Below are 23,985 nucleotides of genomic sequence, written 5' to 3'. Positions count from 1 at the left end.
AAAGGAAGGAAAGTTTGTGTGGCTTTCATAATCCGGTCTTGGGGAATGTTTTATTTTGTTCATATTTTACCTTATCCCTGTTGGCTGCTTGTGAGATCTGATCGAAAATTCCATGAGCAGGTCACATACCAGAAGGAAACTTAAAACTCTACCTTTTGGTTTTGCTGGCCTGACTGACTTTCCTCATAAGGATCCTGTTTGTTCTTTTTTAATGCAAGTAGGATCCTCTTGTATATAGAGTCATAAAACAGTGAGTACAGGTTCTTCCACGGTACAAGTTCTTCATGACTCTCCTCGTTCACTCAGATTCTAAGAATTCAAACATTTTTGAACATATTGGATTCTTTACCAGTTCCAGCCATTGATCTACTGCCAGTTTTCACTTCTCCAGCTCTGCTAAAAAAGCCAACTGTTCTGAGGTTCTGCCATCAAGAATCTGTACCTTGGCATCCAAACTGAGTTGTGTGTTGTGCTCCAAAGCAATCAATTTAGTGGTCTAAGTACAGCACTGGGAGCCAGGAATTCCTGCATTCCAATCTGCGCTCTCAGAAGTTCTCTCTCTTGCCTTGGCCAAATTACTTAGACAGAGAGGTTCATTTTCCCCCATAGCTACTGTAGAAAAGTAACCTACATCAGACATGTAGTGAGGATTAAATAATATTTTTAAAATGCTTGAAAGATATTGTATATGTGCCAGTCATTTATTGACATGGCTTCAGATTTCAGCTGCAATTGAGAAGAATAACTTACACTCAAATTACAGAGCTTAAAGATTTGATTTATCACTGATGGAGGTCGCCATCAGATCTTACCTCTTTTTAAAAAGGCATTTGCCTTTCTTTCAGGGTAGTCATGGCTCTAAGTCGGTATGGGAGCTTTTTAGTCTATAAGGCAGAGGTGGGCAAACTAGGGCCCGCGGGCCACATCCAGCCCGTGGGACCATCCTGCCCGGCCCCCGAGCCCCTGGCCTGGGAGGCTACCCCCCAGCTCCCCCGCTTGTCCTCCTTTCCCCGCAGCCTCAGCTTGCTTGCTCCGGCGCAATGCTCTGGGCGGTGGGGCTGTGAGCTCCTGGGGCAGTGCAGCTGCAGAGCCCAGCCTGACCCAGTGCTCTGTGCTGTGTGGTAGCGGCGGCAGCGTGGCCCAGTTCCAGCTGGGCGGTGCGGCTGTAGCACCGCCAGCCACTGGCGCTCCAGGCAGTGCGGTAAGGGGGCACAGAGCGGGGGGTTGGATAGAGGGCAGGGGTTGGATGGGGCAGGAGTCCCAGGGGAGGAGGGGCAGATAGGAGGTGGGGGCCGGGCCATGACCTTTCCCCTAACCAGCCCTCCATACAATTTATGAAACCCGATGCGGCCCTCAGGCCAAAAAGTTTGCCCACCCCTGCTATAAGGGACCATTAAATTCTCTAAACTGACTTCTTGTATAACTCAGGCCATAAAACTTCACCATTACCTTGTATTGAGCCCAATAACTTGGCCTTAAAACTTCTGCAGTCCTTATGTAAGCAAAATCCCTAGGAGATAACGTCGGGGTGGGGTGGGGGGGTGATATGAACTCTAATCTCCTGTTCCATACTAGATTTGATTCTAGTTTCTTTTTGCAATGTTTCTGCAACTTGAAGCAGTGTATTGTCTTGGAATAAGCATCTCTTTGCGAGCTGTTCTTGGCTTAGTGCACAGGATTTTATGCATGTAAATCATCTGCATAATGTACTGTGATCAAAATAAGTAATCAGAAATCCAAGTGTGTTTTCTTTTCCTGTTGGAGCCAAAGGGCCATATATCAGTTTTTCTGCATGAAACTTTCCCTGCTAGGTTTGGTATTTGGGAAGTTGCACAGGGCAGCAGGAGAGGGATTCTTTTCCCCCAATTTTATCTCAAAGTTGTTCTGCCACTACTGGTCCTCTGGCAGGGGGCAATGGCCAATGGATTTATGTAGGGATAGATCAGGCCCCTGCATACTGAAGCACAGGGAAACCCTTGTATAGCACAGATCATGAGCATGTGGAGGAGTGTCCCAAACAAAACAAAACAGTCCCTTTACCCTCAAGGAAAAAATCACGTAGCATTTTATAAATAGACAAACCTAATAATACTCTTTAGAAATGACTAATAATCTAGAGCAGCAGTTCTCAAACTTTAGCAACCCGAGGACCCCCGTTTTGATTTAAAATTTGTCGCAGACCCCCAAAGCCTTCTGCTGAATCCCAAGACCCTGTCCACACTTCCTGCCCCAGCTCCACCCCGCCTCTCCTCTTCCCCACCTCTTTCCACCCACTTCTCCGAGCGTGCCCCCCCCCGCTCTCCTTCCCCGCCCCCCCCCCCCCCGCACACGCCTCCTGCATGCCAGGGAACAGCGGTGTGCAGGAGGCGCTGGGAGGGAGGGGGAGGAGTTGATCAGAGGGGCCCGCGGACCCCCTGGAGTACCCTCGCAAACCCCAGTTTGAGAAACGCTGATCTATAGTGTTTAATAGTGAGATCCTTTCTATGGTTTTTTTTAAATGATTCTGCATAAGGGTTAATTCTCTATAATATTATGTAGAAAGGACCTAATTCTCTGAATTCTGTAGGCCTTCCTTTTAAGGGTAGGCATGCTAACTGAAATGCTACAGCATTGCTCAGTGAATTGAGGTGAGCTGTATGTACTCTTCATTCATCAGAAGTCTAACACTGCTAGCGAGAGCTTCTATGGTGATCATGATAGATGGGGGATTTAAACCTGTTGCTTCCTTATATTTATACACATGTGCACCCATGAAAATCTGAGCTACAGTGAGCTAGGGTGAATGTATCTAAAAGTCCAGACCCCATCGCAGCAAATGCTTTGGGAAAGATGTAGCTTTTTTGAAGTCAGTGGAACAAAATTGCACCAGCTGAGGATCTTGCCCATATACCCCAATGGGCCATTGTGCAGTAGTAAACCTCAGACCAGTAAGATTTTGAAGGATCAAGCCTTTAGCTAGTAACGGAGCAAATAAAGCTTCTGTCATTCAGGTGCAGGACAGGCAGTGAAGCGAAGTGGTGTCACTAGCCTTTCTCTCTGGAAACCCAAGGGTTGGGTCACAAAGGATGACCATGAGTTTGGTCTCATTGTAGTCCCTACTCGTGCACAACATGAAACAACTGTCCTTTCTGGCACAGTTGGCAATCTGGGTTTCACATGCCTGGGCTTAGAATAGCAGGTTGTTGCCAATCAGGCCCTGGTGAGGAAGTTAGATATCAGGTTCTGCTTTTCGGAAGCAATAAAATTAACTTGCAAAAGGAGGAGGAAACATGAAAATAAAAGAATAACAATACTGGCTCAGGCCCATACAGGTAACTAGTTACAGCCACATGGAGCATCTTGTTCTATTCTATACCTCAGTTCTAGTCTAATCCTGAGCTTTTCCTAAGTGAAGACATGCCTATGGTGTTGGATTCAAAATCACACTGACTAATAACATTGTTTCATTTAATATTAAATATGATGGGTTATTCTGAATTAATTCGTGAATGTTTGCAAAACACTCTGAAACCTTAGGATGAAAGATAAGGTGCTATGAATGTTTAAAGTTCATTGTTAGTGAGTCACAACTATAGCTGTTCATTATGACCATTGCGAAATGTGACAGATCTCCACTGGGAACGAGGTTGAGATGACCAAGAATATTTTTATATGTGACTCAAACTAAATCTTGAACTTGGATCTCACGATGTAGAAAGAGGAGTGTTGTAAATTACAGCACTAATTCATTCCTTTTTGTACTATGTTTTTTTCTCTCATCGGGAGAGTTTGCGGAAAAAGGAAGGGTAGACTTCTGCGGAGCTGGATTTTTTCCCCCTCTCTCTGGCACTTTCCCCCTGTTCTTATGTTAAATGGGAAAACACAGAGGGTGCAACATTTCTGTTGTAGGACTAAGTGTGGATGGACATTAAGATCTATATTAAACAACTGAAGAAATTCATGGTACAGAAATAAAAATAAACAGAAAATAAAAATGGCTCTCCCCTATTCCATACTTTACTTCAAGTAAAATATTTTATCTTTATACAACTGGTCTGTTTTATTTAGCGAGGGACAAGGAAGTGCTGTACTGTAACAGTTACTGTGGGTGGAAAAATGTTCTGTACTATGCTGGTCTTAGACTTCCGTAAAATATTTTTGGTCCAGATGTTAAACTGTTATATTTTTTTCAGAAGCCTTGTTAAGTTGCCAGAACATCAGATTTTTTTTTTTTTTAAGGATTTTCCAAACCCCAGCTGATTATCACAACATACAGGAATCTAAACTGAGTTTTGGCTCAGAAGCATCTGACAGCTGCAAAAAATGTGTGACGGCACAGGTTCACAGAACTATCATGCAATGTCCTTATAAGGTAAAACAGTAAGTAAGTGAATTCTCTCTTGCTGCCTGATGTCACACTGGGATTGACGTGAGCCGTTGAGTAACATGTACTGAATTTAATTAACTATGTAACTATGTAAAACAGAAATATAGGTATGGTATGTTCTGTGGCCTACATGGTAGTGATGCTTAGAAAAAAAAGATATACCAGTTATGCTAACTAAAAACCTGAAGGCAAAAAATTACATTAGGAAGGTAAATTACTGGTGAAAGAACAGGTTAAGGACTATTTAGAAAAGCTGGACATGCTCAAGTCCATGGGGCCGGATCTAATGCATCCGAAGGTGCTGAGGGAGTTGGCTGATGTAATTGCAGAGCCATTGGCCATTATCTTTTTGAAAAATCGTGGCTATTGAGGGAGGTTCTAGATGATTGGAAAAAGGCAAATATAGTGCCCATCTTTAAAAAAGGGAAGAAGGAGAATCTGGGGAACTACAGACTGGTCAGCCTCACCTCAGACCCTGGAAAAATCATGGAGCAGGTCCACCAGGAATCCATTTTGAAGCACTTGGAGGAGAGGAAGGTGATCAGGAACAGTCAACATGGATTCATCAAGTCATGCCTGACCAACCTGATTGCCTTCTATGATGAGATAATTTGCTGTGTGGATGTGGGGAAAGCAGTGGACGTGATGAACCTTGACTTTAGCAAAGTTTTGTATATGGTCTCTCACAGTATTCTTGCCAGCAAGTTAAAAAAGTTTGGATTGTATGAATGGACTATAAGGTGGATAGAAAGCTGGGTAGATCGTTGGGCTCAACAGGTAGTGATCAATGGCTCAATGTCTAGTTGGCAGCCGGTATCAAGCGGAGTGCCCCAGGGTTTGGTCCTGGGGCCAGTTTTATTAAACATATTCATTAATGATCTGGATGATGGGATGAATTGCACCCTCAGCAAGTTCGCGGATGACACTAAGCTGGGGGGAGTGGTAGATACGCTGGAGGGTAGGGAAAGGGTTCAGAGTGACCCAGACAAATTGGACGATTGAGCCAAAAGAAATCTGATGAGGTTCAACAAGAACAAGTGCAGAGTCTTGCACTTAGGACGGAAGAATCCCATGCACTGCTACTGGCTGGGGACTAACTGGCTAAGTGGCAGTTCTGCAGAAAAGGACCTGGGGATTACAGTGGATGAGAAGCTGGATATGAGTCAGCAGCCCTTGTTGCCAAGAAGGCTAACAGCATATTGGACTGCATTAGTAGGAGCGTTGCCAGCAGGTCGAGGGAAGTGATTATTCCCCTATATTGGGCACTGATGAGGCCATATCTGAAGTATTGAATCCAGTTTGGGGACCCCCCTCTCTCCCGCCCCCCCCCCCCGAAATGATGTGGACAAATTGGAGAGAGTCCAGCGGAAGGCAACAAAAATGACTAGGGGTCTGGGGCACATGACTTACGAGGAGAGGCTGAGGGAACTGAGCTTACTTAGTCCTCAGAAGAGAAGCATGAGGGGGGGATTTGATAGCAGCCTTCAACTACCTGAAGGTGGGTTCCAAAGAGGATGGAGCTCGGCTGTTCTCGGTGGTGGCAGATGACAGAACAAGGAGCAATGGTCTCAAGTTGCAGTGGGGGAGGTCTAGGTTGGATATTAGGAAACACTATTTCACTAGGAAGGTGGTGAAGCACTGGAATGGGTTACCTAGGGAGGTGGTGGAATCTCCATCCTTAGAGGTTTTTTAAGACCCGGCTTGACAAAGCCCTGGCTGGGATGATTTAGTTGGGGTTGGTCCTGCTTTGAGCAGGGGGTTGGACTAGATGACCTCCTGAGGTCTCTTCCAACCCTAATCTTCTATGATTCTAATCTTTAGAGTCTATCTTAATCTCAACAAAGGAGAGCCAATTCAAAGTTAAGACTGAAATTCAGACCATCACATGGCTTGTTGTTTCTAGCTATTACAGTGCATGTTTTTTTTGTTTAGATCATGCAATATTCAGTGGAGACCACAGTATCCTACCAGAGATCATGCATTACTCCTGTTCTTTTTGCTAGATTTAAAATAATCAGAGTGTACTGGGATTTTATTTATTTATTTATTTATTGTCACTGGAGTTCTGTAATGATGCTGCCTTTGGTGGGACACTTCTGACGATATCTATTCAGGACAAATTGCTTAGAGCAGGGCAGTTACAGCCCCCCCCCCCAGTATCCCCACCAGTGCCACTTGTTATGGGGACAAATAATTATGAAAACCAATACCCCCAGTAAAAAAAAAAAGTTATCCCGATCCAAAGGACCAAGTCCCAGACCCAGGTCAATGTACAAGTTAGATCTTACCCACAAATCACGCTGTTGCCAATCCTTTAGAATCTAAAATCTAAAGGTTTTTTCACTTGGGTTGTGTAATATATGTCAGGTTAAAGAAACAGTTGATCATGTGCTGTGGGGATGCAAGGAGTGTTCCCAGGGGAAAATGCTCTTGATGAAGAACTTAGATCCTTTAAGGTGACCAGCTGCACAATGACGGGGTTTGATAAGAATATCAGGGAAAGTGGGGTAGCATTTAAAAAAAAAAACTCTACTGTGTTTTCTTAAGAATATAGAGCAGGGTAAGAGAGTAATAGCATGAATGTACATGGAATGTTGTAGATGGTGGTTATAGACTCAGTAGATGAGTTTGCTTCATCATAAAACATAAGGAGAAGAACAGAATGAGACACTAGAAGGAAAAGGCTGCCTTCTGAGCCCCTGAGCCTGGGGACTAATTGGAAGTAGGACCAGCTGAAGGAGAAGCTGATTGAAAGCCCCATCTGGCCTGAGCTGATGAGTGCAGCCCAACAAAGGGAGCTGTGGGCTTCCTATGCCAAGGAGGGAGAAGTCTGACAGAAACTCCTGTCCCCCAGGAGGAGGGCTGGAAGATTCCCAAACCTGAGGGGCGAATCTGTGGGCCAGGAAACCCAGGACTAAAACTCCCATGCTCCTAAGGGGGAAGGCTGTTAAGACCTTACACTTAAAGGAGAGCTCTTTTGGGAAACCTATAAGAACTAAATAAACTAGAGCACAGAAGAAGGGAAATATTGGTCAAAAGCTCTGGAGGTGAGTGATTTATTTCTGAACCCCAATAGAGGGTGCTGAGGGAAGTGTGCCATCAGGGTCTCACTTAGCCAGGAGCAGGTAAGCACTATCCCACCCACTATCCAATGGGAAAGAGGGGCTAAGATGTAGGAGAGGAGAAGAATCTTTGTAAGTTCAGCTGAGTGAAATGTTTCTGAACTTAGACTTTTAAATCCGAAGTTTGCAGTAGAGACCCTGAGAAAACGTTTGCTGTAATTTCATTAAAATGAGGCTGTAACACTGGGAGGCATTATTGAAAATTCTTGAAAATAGATCTTTTTACTGACTGTCCATGTATTTTATTTTGGTCTCCAGAGAGCCAGAGGAAAAGCCCTAATTCTGATTGATTGATTGATTTCTGTAGCAAAAGGGGAAAGGCCAGTGATTTATCTTCAGTCATTTTGTTCTCTCTTGTTTGTGTTGGATTGATCCCTACAGTGTTTTCCTGTTTGTTTATTTTCTGTAATTCATTAATGTTTTATTCTGGTCTCTTGGCATGTGGTATATTCACACAGAATGAATAGACCACAAAGGAAGTCATCTTAAGGTCAAAATCTGCGGCTCCTAGTGAAATCGGTCATGTATGTGAAAGCAGAAATTTGTCCATAGAATACAGATTTATTATTTCTACTTTATAGATGCTCCAGTCAGGATGTGGGCCCTGTTGTTTTGGGTACCATATAAACACTCGAGAGGGATCACTGTACTTTTCTTTTGTGTCACTTACTGTTATTTTAGTTTAGTTGGTAGCTTAGAGAGACTTGTAAAGATTTAAGATGTGCAAGAGGAGATTAGAATCGGGTGTAACTCCATAGTGTACTTACAATTAATCCTATTGTTGTAAATGAGAGGAGACTTGGTCCCAGTCCTTTTATTTAAATTAGATAGTCTTCAGGTAACTGTCCAGTCAGTATCACTGGTGATAATTAAGGACTGTAGTAGAGGAGGAGTAGTTTGTGTTTTGAAAAACCTCCTTTTACATTTCAAACCAGAAAAAAGGTGTTTGTCCCTAATTTCATAGACTCTGATGGGCTTTTGCTATTTTCTTTTAGAAGTATCATTATTCAAGGGGAAAATAACCACAAAGGTATATCAGTTCTCAAAAAATCAAGATGTTACAGTTCAATTGTATTTCCAGACTCTACTGAGTTGTTGGAATGCATGGAGTTTAACTTTCCTCTATGATATAATAGTTTAAAAGAGATCAGGGTACATTTTACCATAGTGTCTAGCAATGTGAGTTTATTCAGACCTTTTGGCAGACAGTTCTGCACACTCTCTAGCTAAACCGTGAATCATCCATTGTTGGCTGATTCCACTCTAGTTGCTAAGAGATCTGTCAAGTGCATATTGAGGTTTAATTCTACATTTGCTCTAAGAAGGGCTAAATGTATTAAATTGGAAGATGTCACATCCTTCCTAAACAACTAATTAAGGCACTGCTGTGAGCCTGTCTGTTGGGGAAGGGAGGGGCCTGTAAGCAGCTGGAAAACTTAACTCTGGTTAAGGCTGGACTCCTCCCTCTGTCTGGGAACACTGGACTTAATTTAATGTTGGATTTTCACAACTGGATGCATAGCAGAAAGGGGAGGAGGAAGGAGACATAAAATATTACTTTGTGAAATGACTTGTTTTGCAGTGTCCTTACATAAACCCGCTTAAAATGATGTAGGGCTACTTCAAGGAATGCAGTTTTAGTAATGGAAAGACAATACATAATTCAGATCCAGTGTGGTTTTATTTAATATTGTACCAGTTTAATGTTCTCATTTTCTAAACACATCAGTAGAAGCAGCAGGTCAGTTTCTTGTGGTGCCACTTAGTATACACAGTAATTTATCTTTAACCACAAGGGTGTCTAAAGTAGCTATAAGCATTAATCAGATATGTCTGCTGCTACCCACTAACAGAAAATAATTATCCATTCTCTAACCTTACGAACAGTAGACGCAGCACAACTTCAGCGTCTTTTCATGTGTGCAGGGTCTTTGGTGAAATCCTCTTTAAAACATGTTTTAACTGTTTCTAAAAATTGCTGCTTTGGCTTGTCAGTATTGTGCAGTCTGGAAAAGGGGCACCAGAGTGTCATGTTAGGCTCATTATCCCCTTTCCTCCCTTAGGTTCAGTGAGGAAGAAGAACCTAGCCTCTCTCTAGTAAGTTATTGGGCTTAATCCTCCTCCCGTTGACCAATTCTAAAACTTGCATAGGCTCAGGAAAGAGTGGATTGGGCCCATTGATGTTTACGGTGCAAGAGCTATATTAGGTGACTCAATACATAAATGGAGTATAAGGCCAGAAGGGACCATTGTGAACCTCCTGCATAACATAGACCAGAGGGCTTCCCAGAATTAATTCCTGTTTGACCTAGTGCATATCTTTTAGAAAAACCATCCAATCTTGATTCAAGAAAGTCTGGTGATGGAAAATCTACCACAACCATTGCCCCCACTGTTTAGACAGGAAATAAGGCACACATTTTTAAATTTGTCTAGCTTCAACATCCAGCCATTGGATCTTGTTATAGCTTTGTCTGCTTGATTGAAAGCCCTCTATGAAATTCTGCTCCCCATATAGGTACTTGTAGACTGTGATAGTCACCCCTTAACTTTCTCTTTGATAAACTAAACAGATTGAGTTCCTTGCATCTTTCACTATAAGAAATGCTTTCCAATCCTCTAATCGTACTTATGGCTCTTCTCTGAACCCTTTCCAATTTATCAACATCTTTCTTGAATTGTGATTGCCAGAACTAGACACAGTATTCCAGCAGCAATCCTAACAATGCCAAATGCAGAGATAATGGTACCTACCTACTCAAAATTGCCCTGTTTATATGTCAAAACGTTGCATTAGACTTTTGACCGCAGGGTCTCACCAGGAGTTCATGGGTAGCTGATTATCCTCCAAGTCTTTTTCAGTCTGCTTCCCAGGATAGTCTCCCATCTTCTTTGTTCCTGGATGAATGGCGTTGTGTTTGAGCCTAATTTACCAAGCAGTTCAGATTATTTTACTTTTGTTACTTACCACTCCTCCGGTCTTTGTGTTATCTATCTGCAAACTTTTAATTTTGTTCCAGGGCACTGATAAAAATGTTAACTAGTGTAGGGCCAAGAACTGATCTCTACTTGCCTCCACTTGAAACACACCCGCTTGATGATGATTCCACACTTACAGTTATGTTTTGAGATTTATCAGTTCTCCAGTTTATAATCCATGTAATGTGTGCCATTTTGGTTTTGTATTGTTCTGGTTTCTTAAACAACAGGTCATTTGGTACCAAGTCAAATGCTTTACAAAAGTCTAAGTGTAGTGTATCAACACTATTGCTTTTATCAGTTAAATTTTGTATTTCTTTTTATGAGATTGTAAGTTTGATCAAATCTATTCTCCATAAACCAATGTTGATCGGCATTAATCCTGAAAAGCATGCAGCAATACACCATCTTACGGGGGAAGTTTTAAAAACAGTACACTAATATCTTAAAGCATGTGGCAGTAAATATATTGTTCTTCAAGTTTCCAGCACCACTTCCTAAGATAAGTAGTTTTCTAGTGTAGACCTACAGATTTTCTGGGGTTTGGTTTGGTTTTGGTAGTTGTACCAGCTGCTATAGGTGTCCTCTCTCACACACACCCCTGTGCCAATTGGTGGTGCTGACTGATTCCAGAGGGGATCTTCTGCAGTGTTCCTCACACGGAGAGAGAATGGCCCCAGGGAAATCTGGGTGATCCTCCAGGACTGCATCAGTGACACAGAGAATCAGCTAGGGAGAAATGCTTTGTTCAGATCTCAGTAGCAAAAATACAGAAAACATTGGATTTAATTTCTTCACAAATGAGTCCTCCTAATATAAAACTCACTTAGCACCTGACCTAGAATTCAGCGCCCTAACATAGGGGTCTAGACTTTATAAGAACATTCCCCTTTGGAGTGAAGTCTTGAAGCAATGGTATGTTAAGTTAGTTGCATGTGCTGGATGATTTTGATAGGTATTTGGTATAATATATAGTTTCCATTTTGTGCAGTTCTGTAAATCACAATATTTCTTATTTTCAACATTGTGGTTAAGATGTGTATAGTAAAATGCTGAGAAAGGAAAAGCTATTAGGTTGATTACAAAGTAATACTTGAGTCTACAGTATCATTGACTCTTGGATATTGTTTCAGCAGACGTGCTCTGTATTCCCACATGAGTCTGGAAAATGGACTTCTATTGCATTCTGTCTGTCAGTTATTCTGTTATTATTTGCTCTATGGCTTAAACAGGTGCAGACTGGTCTTCTGTGACACAGGTGGAAGCTTAAACAATGAATCTGTTGAAAAGATTGTGAAGGAACTGCTTCTTGAAAGCAGTTGTGGGTGGCAGTCTGATGGCAAACAGATCTGGTAAGGAAAGACAAAGCTAAGATATTCTAGAAAGTAAGCTGACAGAATTGTCACCAGCAATTCTATGAAAAGTTCTGCATATAACAAAATATTGACTGGTGGCATCATGAGATACAGGATGTTCATTTAAAAAGTGTAGATCATTGAATTCAGCTGGCACAATGCAGTATATCTCTGAATTTCCTAATTGGCTTTGCTTAGTCAATATAAACTGCTTTGGAGAACCCTTCCATTCAAAACAGTATTTTTAAAGAGCATTTAAAAATCCTGTAGAAATAACTAATTTAGAAACAAGTTTTAGGCTAGACGTTAAGCTCTCCTAACCCTTTTGGGTAAGGGAAAACTGTTTACAGGAAAAAGTAGTAGGATTTACACTCACTTTTTCTTTGTGTGGTTAGTTATAGCTTCTACAAAAACACATAGTAAACTTTGTTTATTGTCAACAAAAGGAGGAGAGAGTTTACTTTATAAAATCATATCTCTTGTAAAAGAAAAGTTATCCAGTTAGAAATCCTATCCTTAATACATATCTTTTTTTACTAAAATAGTTTTGGTTAAAGTGGGATTTTGTTTGTTTTTTAAAGCTGGGTTTGCCTTGGGGTGTGTGTGTGTGTGTGTGTGTGTGTGTGTGTGTGTGTGTGGCATTTGTTTGGGTTTTTCCTAAGCCTGGGCAATAAAAATAAGCTTTTCCTCTGTAGTTTATAGTCCAATTCTAGTAGTCCATTTTCAGGTCTTCATGCAGTAGCAAAACCCTGTTTGAGTTGCAGAAATTTCAGGGAAATATTTATTTAAAACAAACACACACGTACATGTACACGTATTGGTCTCAGGTTTGTAAAAGATAACTTTTTGGACCCAGATTTGATCTGTCAGTGGCCTGTAATGGGAGGCATTTGCTAGCAAATTTAAAGCATTTCATTTAAGGAATGCTTACATTTAGATTACTGTATCCAAATGTAAATGGACATTTCTAAGTGAAATCCTGTTCCCAGTAAAGTCCGTGGGGATCTTGCTATTGACTTTAGTGGGTCAGGATTTCATCCTGTCTCTCCTATAGGTAACTATGGGAGCAATGTATCACTCTTGGATATGGAGTTTAATTCCTACCTTTAGGTTTGACTTGCCAAAATCACAGCACAATTAAAAACACTCCTAACAAAGATTATCAGAATTGTGTTGACAACTGTTGCAGGTGGTTAAAACAGCACGGCCATTTGAGATAGCAATCTAAATTTCAGTTTTAAAACAGTTTTCCTACTAATTAAAATTATATATGTGTTTAAGTGACTTATGTCTGAAAAATGATTGGTCTTTGTGGCACTCTAATCTTATGCTCTGGGATTTTAAATAGGGCTGTCAATTAATCGCAGTTAACTCATGCGATTAACTCAAAAAAATTAATCGCAATTAAAAAATTAATTGTGATTAATCACAGTTTTAATCACACTGTTAAACAATAGAATACCAATTGAAATTTATTAAATATTTTGGGTCTTTTTCCTACATTTTCTCATATATTGTATTCTGTGTTGTAATTGAAATCAAAGTGTATATTTTTTATTACAAGTATTTGCACTGCAAAAATGATAAACAAAAGAAATAGTAGTTTCTAAATCACCTTATACAAGTACTGTAGTGCAATCTTTGTTTTGAAAGTGCAATTTACAAATGTAGATTATTTTTTTGGTTACATAATTGCACTAAAACACAAAACAATGTAAAACTTTAGAGCCTACAAGTCCACTCAGTCCTACCTCTTGTTCAGCCAATTGCTAAGACAAACAAGTTTGTTTACATTTACAGGAGATAATGCTGCCGCCTTCTTATTTACAATGTCACCAGAAAGTGAGAACAGGGATTTGCGTAGCACTTTTGTAGCCAGCATTGCAAGGTATTTATGTGCCAAATGTGCTAAATATTCGTATACCCCTTCATGCTTCAGATACCATTCCAGAGGACATGCTTCCATGCTGATGATGCTTGTTTAAAAAAAAAAAAAAAAAAAACAGTGTTAATTAAATTTGTATGTCCCCTGCTCTGTTTTACATGCATTCTGCCATATATTTCATGTTATAGCAGTCTCAGATGATGACCCAGCACATGTTGTTCATTTTAAGAACACTTTCACAGCAGATTTGACAAAACGCAAAGAAGGTACCGGTGTGAGATTTCTAAAGATTGCTACAGCACTTGAAGCATGAAGGGACATAAAAATCTTTAGCACATCTGGCACGTAAATATCTTGCGATGCCGGCTACAGCAGTGTCATGGGAATGCCTGTTCTCACTTTCAGATGATGTAAACAAGAAGCAGGCAGCATTATCTCCTGCAAATGTAAACAAACTTGTTTGTCTGAGCGCTTGGCTGAGCAAGAAGTAGGACTGAGTGGACTTGTAGGCGCTAAAGTTTTACATTGTTTTATTTTTGAATGAAGTTTTTTTGTACATAATTCTACATTTGTAAGTTCAACTTTCGTGATAAAGAGATTTCACTACGGTACTTGTATTAGGTGAATTGAAAAATACTATTTCTTTTGGTTTGTGTTTTTTACAGGGCAAATACTTGTAATAAAAAATAAATATAAAGTGAGCACTGTACACTTTGTATTCTGTGTTGTAACTGAAATCAATATATTTAAAAATGTAGAACTTATCCAAAAATATTTAAATAAATTGTATTCTATTGTTTAAGAGTGCGATTAATCATGATTAATTTTTAATAGCATTACAGCCCTAATTTTAAACTTGCACCTTTCTTACCTGTCACCTGATGTTAAAGGTAACGTGTCAGTGTAGTGTATCTTTTCCTATTCTCCATGTATATAGCTATGTTGCAGAGATTGTTTGGATTTTTGTGTAAATATCATGTTTTGAATGCACTGAATTGTATAGGAATTCAAGCCAATTAAAGCATTGGAAAGCTCTAAGAGAATTCCTTTGACTACTGCTTTGCAGATATTTCTCAGTCCTTATCACACAGATCAGAGCTTTTTAGAGTGCTCTCTTATCTAGAGAATGCATCTGTTGGGGGTTAAACTTGACTAACAGTAACGTTGACCAAGTTCCCATTTACTAGACTTGCAGTACTTCCCAGATACATTTCACGCATACGCAGTAAAATGGTAACATATAATTACTTCTCTTCCTCTCTAAACAATTTTATGTGTTAGACATGGGATCAAACTACAGGACAACCTTAGTGTACTTAGTTATATACAGTAAAACATGTGCCTTTTTATGTTGGATTTTTGGCTAAAAGTTAGTCACCCAAAGTTGTGACTTCCTAACACATGAAATAAAATGTGCAGTGAAGTAAATAGGAGATGGACAACTTAAAATTCATCCTTTGGATCATTTTCTTATTGGATGGTTTCCCTCTATTCTGGAATTAGTACAAAAGGCAGTTTAGGCTCAGAACACTGACCTCCCGAGCTTTCATGTTTGATTCTTTTTGAGTGAAATGTCATTGCAAGCGAATTTCTGAAATGTAACAACCCTTTTCTTGGTTGCTAGCTATTTCCAGATATCTAAACTAGAACTGTAGATTTAGGCGAGGACAAGACAAGAAGCCTACCATTCTCCTAGGCTTTAGTTTTTCTTGCCAGTAGAAGTGTGTGTATTTGAGGTAAGAGATTAGTCTTTCTTTAGTGCCAAAGATGCTTGCCCCTTACCTACCTTTTTTTTTCTTTCCATACTTTCCGGTTATTCCACTGTCTTTGGGATATTCATCTTTAAGTCTATTTCATGATTCCTCCTAGGGGAGGAAAGTTTCAGCTTTTCAACCTCTGTTTTGGGTTCACTGTCATTTTGCCATGGAGTAATGAACATTATCATGAGTGAGGATCATTAACCGTAAGCAACAGGCTATTTAACTTACCTCTGCATATAGTATTTTGTTTTTGTTTACTCACCCATCACTAGAGATCCAGTGAGTACTTGGAGATATTTGGGATTGATGATTCTCGAGTCTTTTCAAGATGTAAGCTCAGGTATATACTTTTCAGTCAGACTTACAATAGACTAAAAATTAAAGGGATTGTCTCTGGTGAGCAGTGTTGTCTCTAAATGTGAGTTGTCTGGTTTTGTAATATGGTTTATGTACTGTTTTTGAAATATCCCCTGTAAGCGTGTACAGTTTAAAATGTAGAAGACAAATATTCTAAAGTGAACTCTTGCACCTTGTTTCTATGTAATTATAGAAAACTCACATGGTAAAAGAGCTAGAGAAATCCTAAACGGTGGAAAGAGCAGCCTAAGATGACTTGGAGTTAAATTCTGCATTAGTTAAGCGTCACTATTGCTTGTTGTCACTACGTCTGTACTAGCATACATCCTGTTGCAGCTACAAGGGAAAAATAGAAGTCCTTTCTCAAAGCTGTTGCTGTAGACTTGCCAGTGTTGTGAGCAACTGTCTGAACATTTGGTTAATTTGTAAGAAGACGGCACTGTATATGCCAAGCTTTCCACTTGTTAAAAATGTCTGTCTACATACAGAATTGCTGTGTTTTTTCCATGTGCTGTCTAAATCTGAGTACACACCTCTTTCCTTTTAATATTCTTGCAAAGTGGGAAGTTCATATAAAACTAGCCACTTCCAAGTTTGGCTCTTCTTAACCACTGTTGGTTGAAGAAAAAGGAATGGTAGTTGGAGAAGGATGACTTGTAGAATGACCTTGCCTCAGCTCATGTGCACTGCAGACGTCTCAAAAAGCTAAAAATTCATTAAAAATGAACACATCATATTATATTAAGTCATAATTTGACATATGCAGCTTCTTAAACCTAGCTCAGTACTGGCCAGTTTGTTAAATATATGACTTCTGGTTTACTTGTACCATAACTCATTGGTTTCGGACTGCTTCAGTGTTGGTTTGTATATGTAAGGGCTTTTAAAAACCAAACAATGTAACTCCATTATGCCCCCACCACCAAATATCCATACTTCATTCAGATGGAACCTTAGTATTTGGGCTGAGTTTGAGGGTCAAAAAAATGCAGCAGAGTGCATATAGGTATTTAGCCTGCATAATATATTGCCTGAGCAACCATTTCTCCTGAAGGCCCCTCTACCGCATCATCACTGTAACTCATGCTAACACAGTGTGGCTCTTGGCTCCCGCTAGTGTTTAGACCACATGTAGATGTTTGACTCTTGTGCTGCCTCCTAGCAAGTAGACTTGGTGTTGTAGTTCAGGTGATGGAGAATAGTTTGAGAGGTCCAAGGTCTAGTTCCTGCAGGGGGTGTTGTTACAATTGCATTGGCATCACATGCATCCATCACATGATCGCATTTGTTAACACAGGCACCAAAACATCCTTTATCAGTGGAGGCAAGAACACAGAGATTTTGGGGGAAATAATACAATCCACTTTGGTGGTAGGCATGTTGCAGTATTATGTCAAACGGCATGAAAATGACGACAAGAGGTGCTATGTTAGCATGCTATTGTAGGAGACAAACTGAGCCACAAAGGTGTGACTGCAACAGATGTCAAGACACAGGTTGTGTGTCACAGTTAAGAATTGTATGGCTGGCAGAAGGGCAAAAGTCCTTGGGTGGTCAAGAAGATTTGCAGTACCCAAAATGAAACCAAGGACTTTGCCCACATTAAGAGCAGAGAAGAGAGGATTCTTTAGTTTCTCAAATATTGAAGAATCCATAATATATATACACACACACACACACACACACAGAGAGAGAGATTTAAGTCTCTGTTAGGAGAAGAGAAGGGTTTTTCTTTTCCTCTCCTAATGACTGGAATGTCTCAAATTGTTCCTTACATGGAGACCTTTCACACTGCACTTGCACAACTAACTGAACATACTTGACAATGGTGGTTATTGCTCTTGAACTCTTGTTTAATTTTTTTTTCACCATGTCATCCTGGCTGCATTTGTGATCACTTGCTGAAATGTACCTTGCAGCTGATGTCTTCTTTGACCTGTCTGAAACAAAGAGTTATATCACCTGCGACTGACTAGGTAAGCTAAAATAAATGTATAATTGAAATACAGGGAGGAACAGCTTCTCACTCTACTGGTGAAGAGACTTGCCCAAATACAAGCTTTGTAGGTGTAGCGAGAAAAACCCTTGTCTGATGAACCTGACTTTACTGTAAATAACCAATGAAATATGATCAATGGCTCTACTGCTGGAACTATTCTATTCTATGCAGGTTCTTATACCACCTTACCGCCGTAGTATCTTCAAACACTTCTGGCATTCTTTTCAGAAATGATCAGGAAAAACATTACACTTTGCTGAAAGGGAAAAGCCAGTGTTAGCTAACCAAACATATTGGAGGAATATGTTTTGTCATGCTCGTCCTCAGAATCGGTAACTTGTCTTTCATAGCTTATTAGAAACTCAGAAAAGATAATAACTTAGCATCAATTAGCTATTGTGAGCACGTAGGATATTCTTGAGTATTAATAAATGATTAAGCCATTATGTGACATTACTTATGAGTCACATTTTAAATGAGCCTTCAGTAACTTCAGTGGAAGTCTTGCTTAAGTTACAATGCTAACTGGGGGGTAGGTTTTTTTTCAAAGGCACAGTGGCAATGATTTTGAAAGTCAATAGGAATTAGGTGCCTAATTGCTATTTGTGCCTTTTGAAAATTTCCCCTGGGGCTGGTTGTGTTTGTTTTTTCTATCTGGTATTAAGTTTTGGTTTTTGTTGTTTTTTTATTTTCCTTTGCTGAATATTTTGATATTTGGCTCTATATAAGCAATCCCTCAGTTTGCAATAACAAATTATTTGATTATTTTCCTGTGACTATTTCTGATATTCTGTGATTAAGGAAATTACAGTGCATTTACTGTAAATCATCAAAATATAAGATTTTCAGATGTATTGAGTTGGACGGTATTGGGCTGACTTGTAGTATATATGGTCCATTAGAAAGATAGGACAACCTAAACTAAACCTGCCTTTTGTCTTATTTGACTTAGAGAGGGATTTTGAAGCAACTTGGTGGGTACACTGGATTTTGGCAGCTAGCAGGATTTATGGTAGATGTGAGCATAGGAGAAACAGCTAGCCAGAAATACACCACAGTTGATTATTTAAGCAGGTACCTGAGATTTTCTTGCCTCTTTAAAACTGCTGGTAAACGGGTTGAAACCTTCAGTAGTGCTTCAAACACCTCAGTACGTTGGGAACCTATTTAAGCAATATACTATAGATTTGTATAAAGTAAAAGTTACTAACTCCAGTTGACAAATATTGCAGTTTGAAATGCTTTTCGGTGTTGCTTTAAAATTCATATTTGAGCTCTATTGTAGACTGGCAAAATGGCAACATTGTATATGTACACAAAGAAGATCAGAGGCCGACAGTGGGCATCAAATGATTGACAATTAACGGGTACAAGGAATTTAATATAATTAAATATTTAAAATAAAATAAAATTTAAAAAAGCACTATTTAAGTCTTTATATTTTGGTAGAGTAAGTGAAACTTTTTGGAGATTAGTGTGTTGAACCCAGATGAAGATTCAAACATGCCCAAACTTGCCTACTGGCAGGAAAAAAAAAAATTCTGTCTAGCCATGAATGCTAATGTTTACTGCTTGCTTCGGTCTGTGAACCCCCTTCTGAAAACCGTAAAAAAACGAATATCCCTGTTGATCTCCAATCATTTTGAACTTGTCTAACATAGCTTTGCTTGGAAATATATTTGCACTTTTAAAAGACGTTAATTATAATCCTTGCCAAAGATCTTTCAGCTTCTTTAGAATAGGGTAGCTAGATTACTTTGGATTGAGTACGTCTTGAATGTGCTGTGTCAAGTTTTGAACAAATGGCACAAACAGTTGTACTGTACAGAGTGAAATCTGACAACTCTGTGTTAAAGGAAAGGAATGCTACTGCATGGTTTGATTGTGATCAACTTATCTTCAAGTGGGTTTATTAGCAATTTAATGGAATATTGGTTATTCAGGAGCAATAATAGCTCCAGTTGAAATGTCCATTCTGTTCTCTTTTCCCATACGCTTTGGAATGAGTAGAATGTGACAGTTGAGCTTTCAACAAGGTTCATGAATTTTAAATACTTTTCAGTTGCAAAATGGGGCACATGGCGTGTGGTCAATAGTGGAGAAGGAGCTGGCAGCCACTCTGGGTATTATGAGATATTGGGTGTCTCAAAGATAATGAATGGTTGGCTAATCCAGGTGCATTCTTGGCCCATCGTGCATATCCAGACAGAATAGAATGTTTCTCTGTCCAACATTTAACAATTGATCATTTTGTAATTGTAAGCAGAAAAGTATTTAAAATGTTACTTTTTCAGCATGCTTTTATAAGATTTAAATTTCATGTCCTCTTTATCTGGCAGAATTTCTACTGGTATTTTGTAACAATCTCATTATGCAAGCAAAACTTTTCTCTAGCTCTTTAACTTGATTCCTCTTTGGTACATCTTAGAAAAAAATTTTGCTTGTGGATTTAAGTCTTAAACTTTTAAAAAGTGTTTCTGTTATTTTGTGAACATTATGCAACTGACTTAACACAGTGTTCTCAAAATTGCCTCTGCTGCTTACTGGTTGAGATTTCAGCCTAACCTTTTGTACAGAGTACGGTAGATTTGTTACTGAACTCCACATTTTGTGGGAAATGGGTGTTTCTAAATAAGTGTTGGGAATTATTGGAGGGGAAGGGGGATTTGAAGTTGTTTGTTTGGGTTGCTGATAGTGAGTTATATTGAATTGCACTGCCGCACATCAGTTATATTTGGATCTTAATTTAAAAACATAAATGTGTGTAAAAGACATCCAGAATGTATGAGTAGCTGGTTTTGTTCTCTTTAATGCATGGACAAATCCAAATTAAGAATTATTCTCTTCATTTGCAGCAATAACGTTAAATCTGTTTAAATCCTCACCATCCTCTTGTGGTATGTTTCATGTGTCGTCATTCCACTGAATTTGCTCAAGGAATCTTGTTCATTGTAGCTGTAAAATGCAAGTACACCTCTACCCCGATATAACGCTGTCCTCGGTAGCCAAAAAATCTTAGTGTTATAGGTGAAACCGTGTTATATCGAACTTGCTTTGATCCGCCGGAGCGTGCAGCCCCCCGCACCCCTTCCGGAGCGCTACTTTACCGCGTTATATTGGAATTCATGTTAGATCAAGTCGCGTTATATCAGGGTAGAGACGTAATAAATGTATCATTTGTTAACATTGTGAACAGAGCCCTGGATATAACATAATCATGTAGCCCCAAAATGTCTTTTTTACAAAATGGTGAATTAGTTGTCTCTTATACCACAATATCCATCGCACATGGTCACTTTGCAGCTGTTGCCAGCTCAGCCAACAGCAGTCCTTCCTCAAGAGGGAAGAGGATTAAGTGGGTGACTATGCTGCTAACCTCTAAAAGGAGAGCGTTGGAAGCAGTGAGATCATTCTCAGATTCAGGTCACCAGTACAGATCCTCTATAGCAAGCCTTAGCCCCATCCTACCCTTCTCATAAGGGTATATGTGGGAGGTGCGTCTGGTGAGTTTCACCAGAGAGGGGCATGCATTGGCTCCTAAACTGAGCTGCTTTACTGAGGCTTAGTGTTTGCATGGCAGAAAGAGATTGGGAGAATGTAGATACCACTTGGGGTGTAGGAGTTGGGGACTGCCACTTGGGCTCGTGAGAACCACCAGACTGGAGCACTTTTCTTATGCAGAGCTACTGAGCTGCACGGCAGCCACATCTACCTTCCGTGGAGCTAATAAGCCTGGCAAAAGTGGAGCTCTGCCATGATGGAGCTTAGCATCTACCACTTTCTGCTACCCCCAGGTGTTTCTGTCCATCCTTCTCCCTGCTGGCTACGTTCTCCTTCAATAGCTCCTCTACTCCATTGTTGCCCAGCTTTAGTGGGCAGCATGCACTCTGAGTCTCTTGTTACCAAGCCCTCATAGGCCACATGCACGGTCAGATCTCCACTTGGAGAGAGTACCAGGATATCCAGTGCCCATGACCATGCTTGTGCTATTAGAAATGGTCTTGGTTAAGCTCAATGCATTTTGTGTTTTACTGAATGCATAGACCATTATCTTCCTGCTGGATCAGATGGAATGTGCACTGTCCTTCTCAGAAAGGAAAGAGAGCACTTCTTGACCCTGATAAATGCTAGTGATAGTGATGCTCTAAAGAAACAATGAACACACCAGCTGTCATTAGACTGCAAGTACTGACACAAACCACAGGATTCTAGATAGTTGTGTTTAGGACATCTGGGAGCTTGGTCATGACGTATCAGGCTAGTACTTTGGCTCAATGTAACCACCAGTTGTATGGGAGAACCTGGGACTGTGATTCCACTATACAGAGTGTGACGCTATGGGGTTCACCCAGGTCAGTAAGGGGTTCAGTCGATACTTGCCTTGCAACTCTGGGTCCCTTAACAGCTATGCTGCTGAGGCTTACAGCCACGACACCAACAGCCAGCATACAAAGCATGCTGCTCATACTGCCCAGTTGGTTCTTTTAGTGTGACCTCAATAACTGCGGGGGAGGGATAGCTCAGTGGTTTGAGCATTGGCCTGCTAAACCCAGGGTTGTGGGTTCAATTCTTGAGGGGGCCACTTAGGGATCTGGGGCAAAATCAGTACTTGGGCCTGCTAGTGAAGGCAGGGGGCTGGACTCGATGACCTTTCAAGGTCCCTTCTAGTTCTAGGAGATGCGATATCTCCATTAATTTAATTTATTTATTTAAAACCATTCCAGCCCCGAGTTGTTCCTTTTGTCCTATGTCCAAATGTCCTTCTGAGATAAATGGCTGTCCTTGATAGACCCAGGGGAGAGGTGTAGCTGAAACCATCCCATTTCCCCCTCCACTACAGAGATCCTTATAAAATAGGGCATCTATCCAAGAGACTCTGTTAAGTGAATTGATGCACATACTCACAGAGCTAGTGGGTCCAGAAAAACAACCACTAGGGTTTTCCAAACTATTCTGTGTTGCCTGGTTTGTTTTGAAATGTCAATGAACCAAACCTAGAACCTTTTATCAGGAAGAGAGGGAAAACCCTTAATCTTCACACTGAGCAGATTCAGATAAAATGGGACCTGGATCAGACTCTTCCCCCCCATACCTCCTCCCTTCCAGTATTTATTTTTGCAAAACCAGAATCCATCCTCCCTCAAACCCCTGTTTTGTCCATAACCACTTATTATAAATTTCACTCAGAGGCTTGCTGAAAGAACACTTTGTGAGCAAAGTGCTAATGGCTCCAGAAAAAGTTGTCACCTCAGAGATACCGTAGCTTAACCTTTGCATATTGTAAGTGTGACACTTATCTTATAGAGCTGTAAATGGTAATACAAGGTGCAATGGAGTGGAGGATCAGGCCCAATAGTTCTAATCTACCACAGATGAGAATTAGATTTAGGGAGACAATGTAGTTTAATGGCTCTTAAACTGTATGTTCCCCTTGGCAGGGACTATGTTTTGTACAGGGCCAAACACACTGTCATCACTTAACAAATCACTGAGAGCTGAGGTCTGGTGTGGGAGATCTGCAGATATTCCCAGCTCTGTTGCTGACATGCTGCGTGACCTTGTGTGACTCTCTAACCTCTGCCAAAGCGTAAAAATAGTAAACTGTGACTGTTTTCCTACACTGGCAGAGCTTTAAGATTTTCTGATAGTGTGCTATAGAATTGAAAATAGTTCTCCCTATGATCATTGTGTAACAGTATTAATAATATTATAGTAATACTCCATATGCAGCCACCATGACTTTTGGGGTCCCAACACTCCCTCCCACAAGCTCCCTGTCATGGCCACTGTCTCTGCTGTCTGCAGCAGCAGCCCAAGCCCAAGGTGATACTATTAATAGTTGTTCTTTACATTGCAAAGATTTATTATTTTATTTACATGACTCTTCCAAATATCCATGTGGCTAAGAGTGTCACTAGCATAATATTTTAACTGTCAAAACTGTGGCCACCATGAATTTGCTGGGGCCACGTGCACAGCCACAGCAAAAATTCATTTGAGAAACAGTAAAAAGAAGAACAGGAGTACTTGTGGCACCTTAGGCTTGGTCTACACTACCCCCCTAATTCGAACTAAGGTACGCAACTTCAGCTACGTGAATAACATAGCTGAAGTCGAAGTACCTTAGTTCGAACTTACCTTGGTCCACACTCGGCAGGCAGG

At 40.3% G+C, this 23,985-nt stretch overlaps 1 protein-coding gene across 7 annotated transcripts in view; it reads left to right on the top strand.

Moving 5' to 3' along the window:
- Window positions 1-23,985, top strand: part of DDAH1 (dimethylarginine dimethylaminohydrolase 1) — a 168,126-nt gene that overhangs the window by 84,248 nt on the left and 59,893 nt on the right. For 2 of the 7 annotated variants that reach the window (XM_065554157.1, XM_065554158.1), the window contains exon 2: window positions 17,744-17,800. The exons of 3 other annotated variants lie outside the window; for them this stretch is intronic. Coding sequence is in view for 1 of the 4 variants with exons in the window: in XM_065554155.1 (XP_065410227.1) it covers window positions 4,334-4,351 (18 nt within the window). In the remaining 3 variants the exon portion in view is untranslated. Of the gene's footprint in view, window positions 1-4,318; window positions 4,352-7,124; window positions 7,414-17,743; window positions 17,801-23,985 lie in introns of those variants that run through there. 2 more of the 7 variants (XM_065554155.1, XM_065554159.1) reach the window with 2 other exon arrangements.

This window comes from Chrysemys picta, chromosome 8 (genome assembly GCF_011386835.1).
Source record: "Chrysemys picta bellii isolate R12L10 chromosome 8, ASM1138683v2, whole genome shotgun sequence".
NCBI lineage: Eukaryota > Metazoa > Chordata > Testudines > Emydidae > Chrysemys > Chrysemys picta.
The sequence above is the reverse complement of the archived record's forward strand: the minus strand, read 5'-3'. Positions and strand labels throughout refer to the sequence as shown.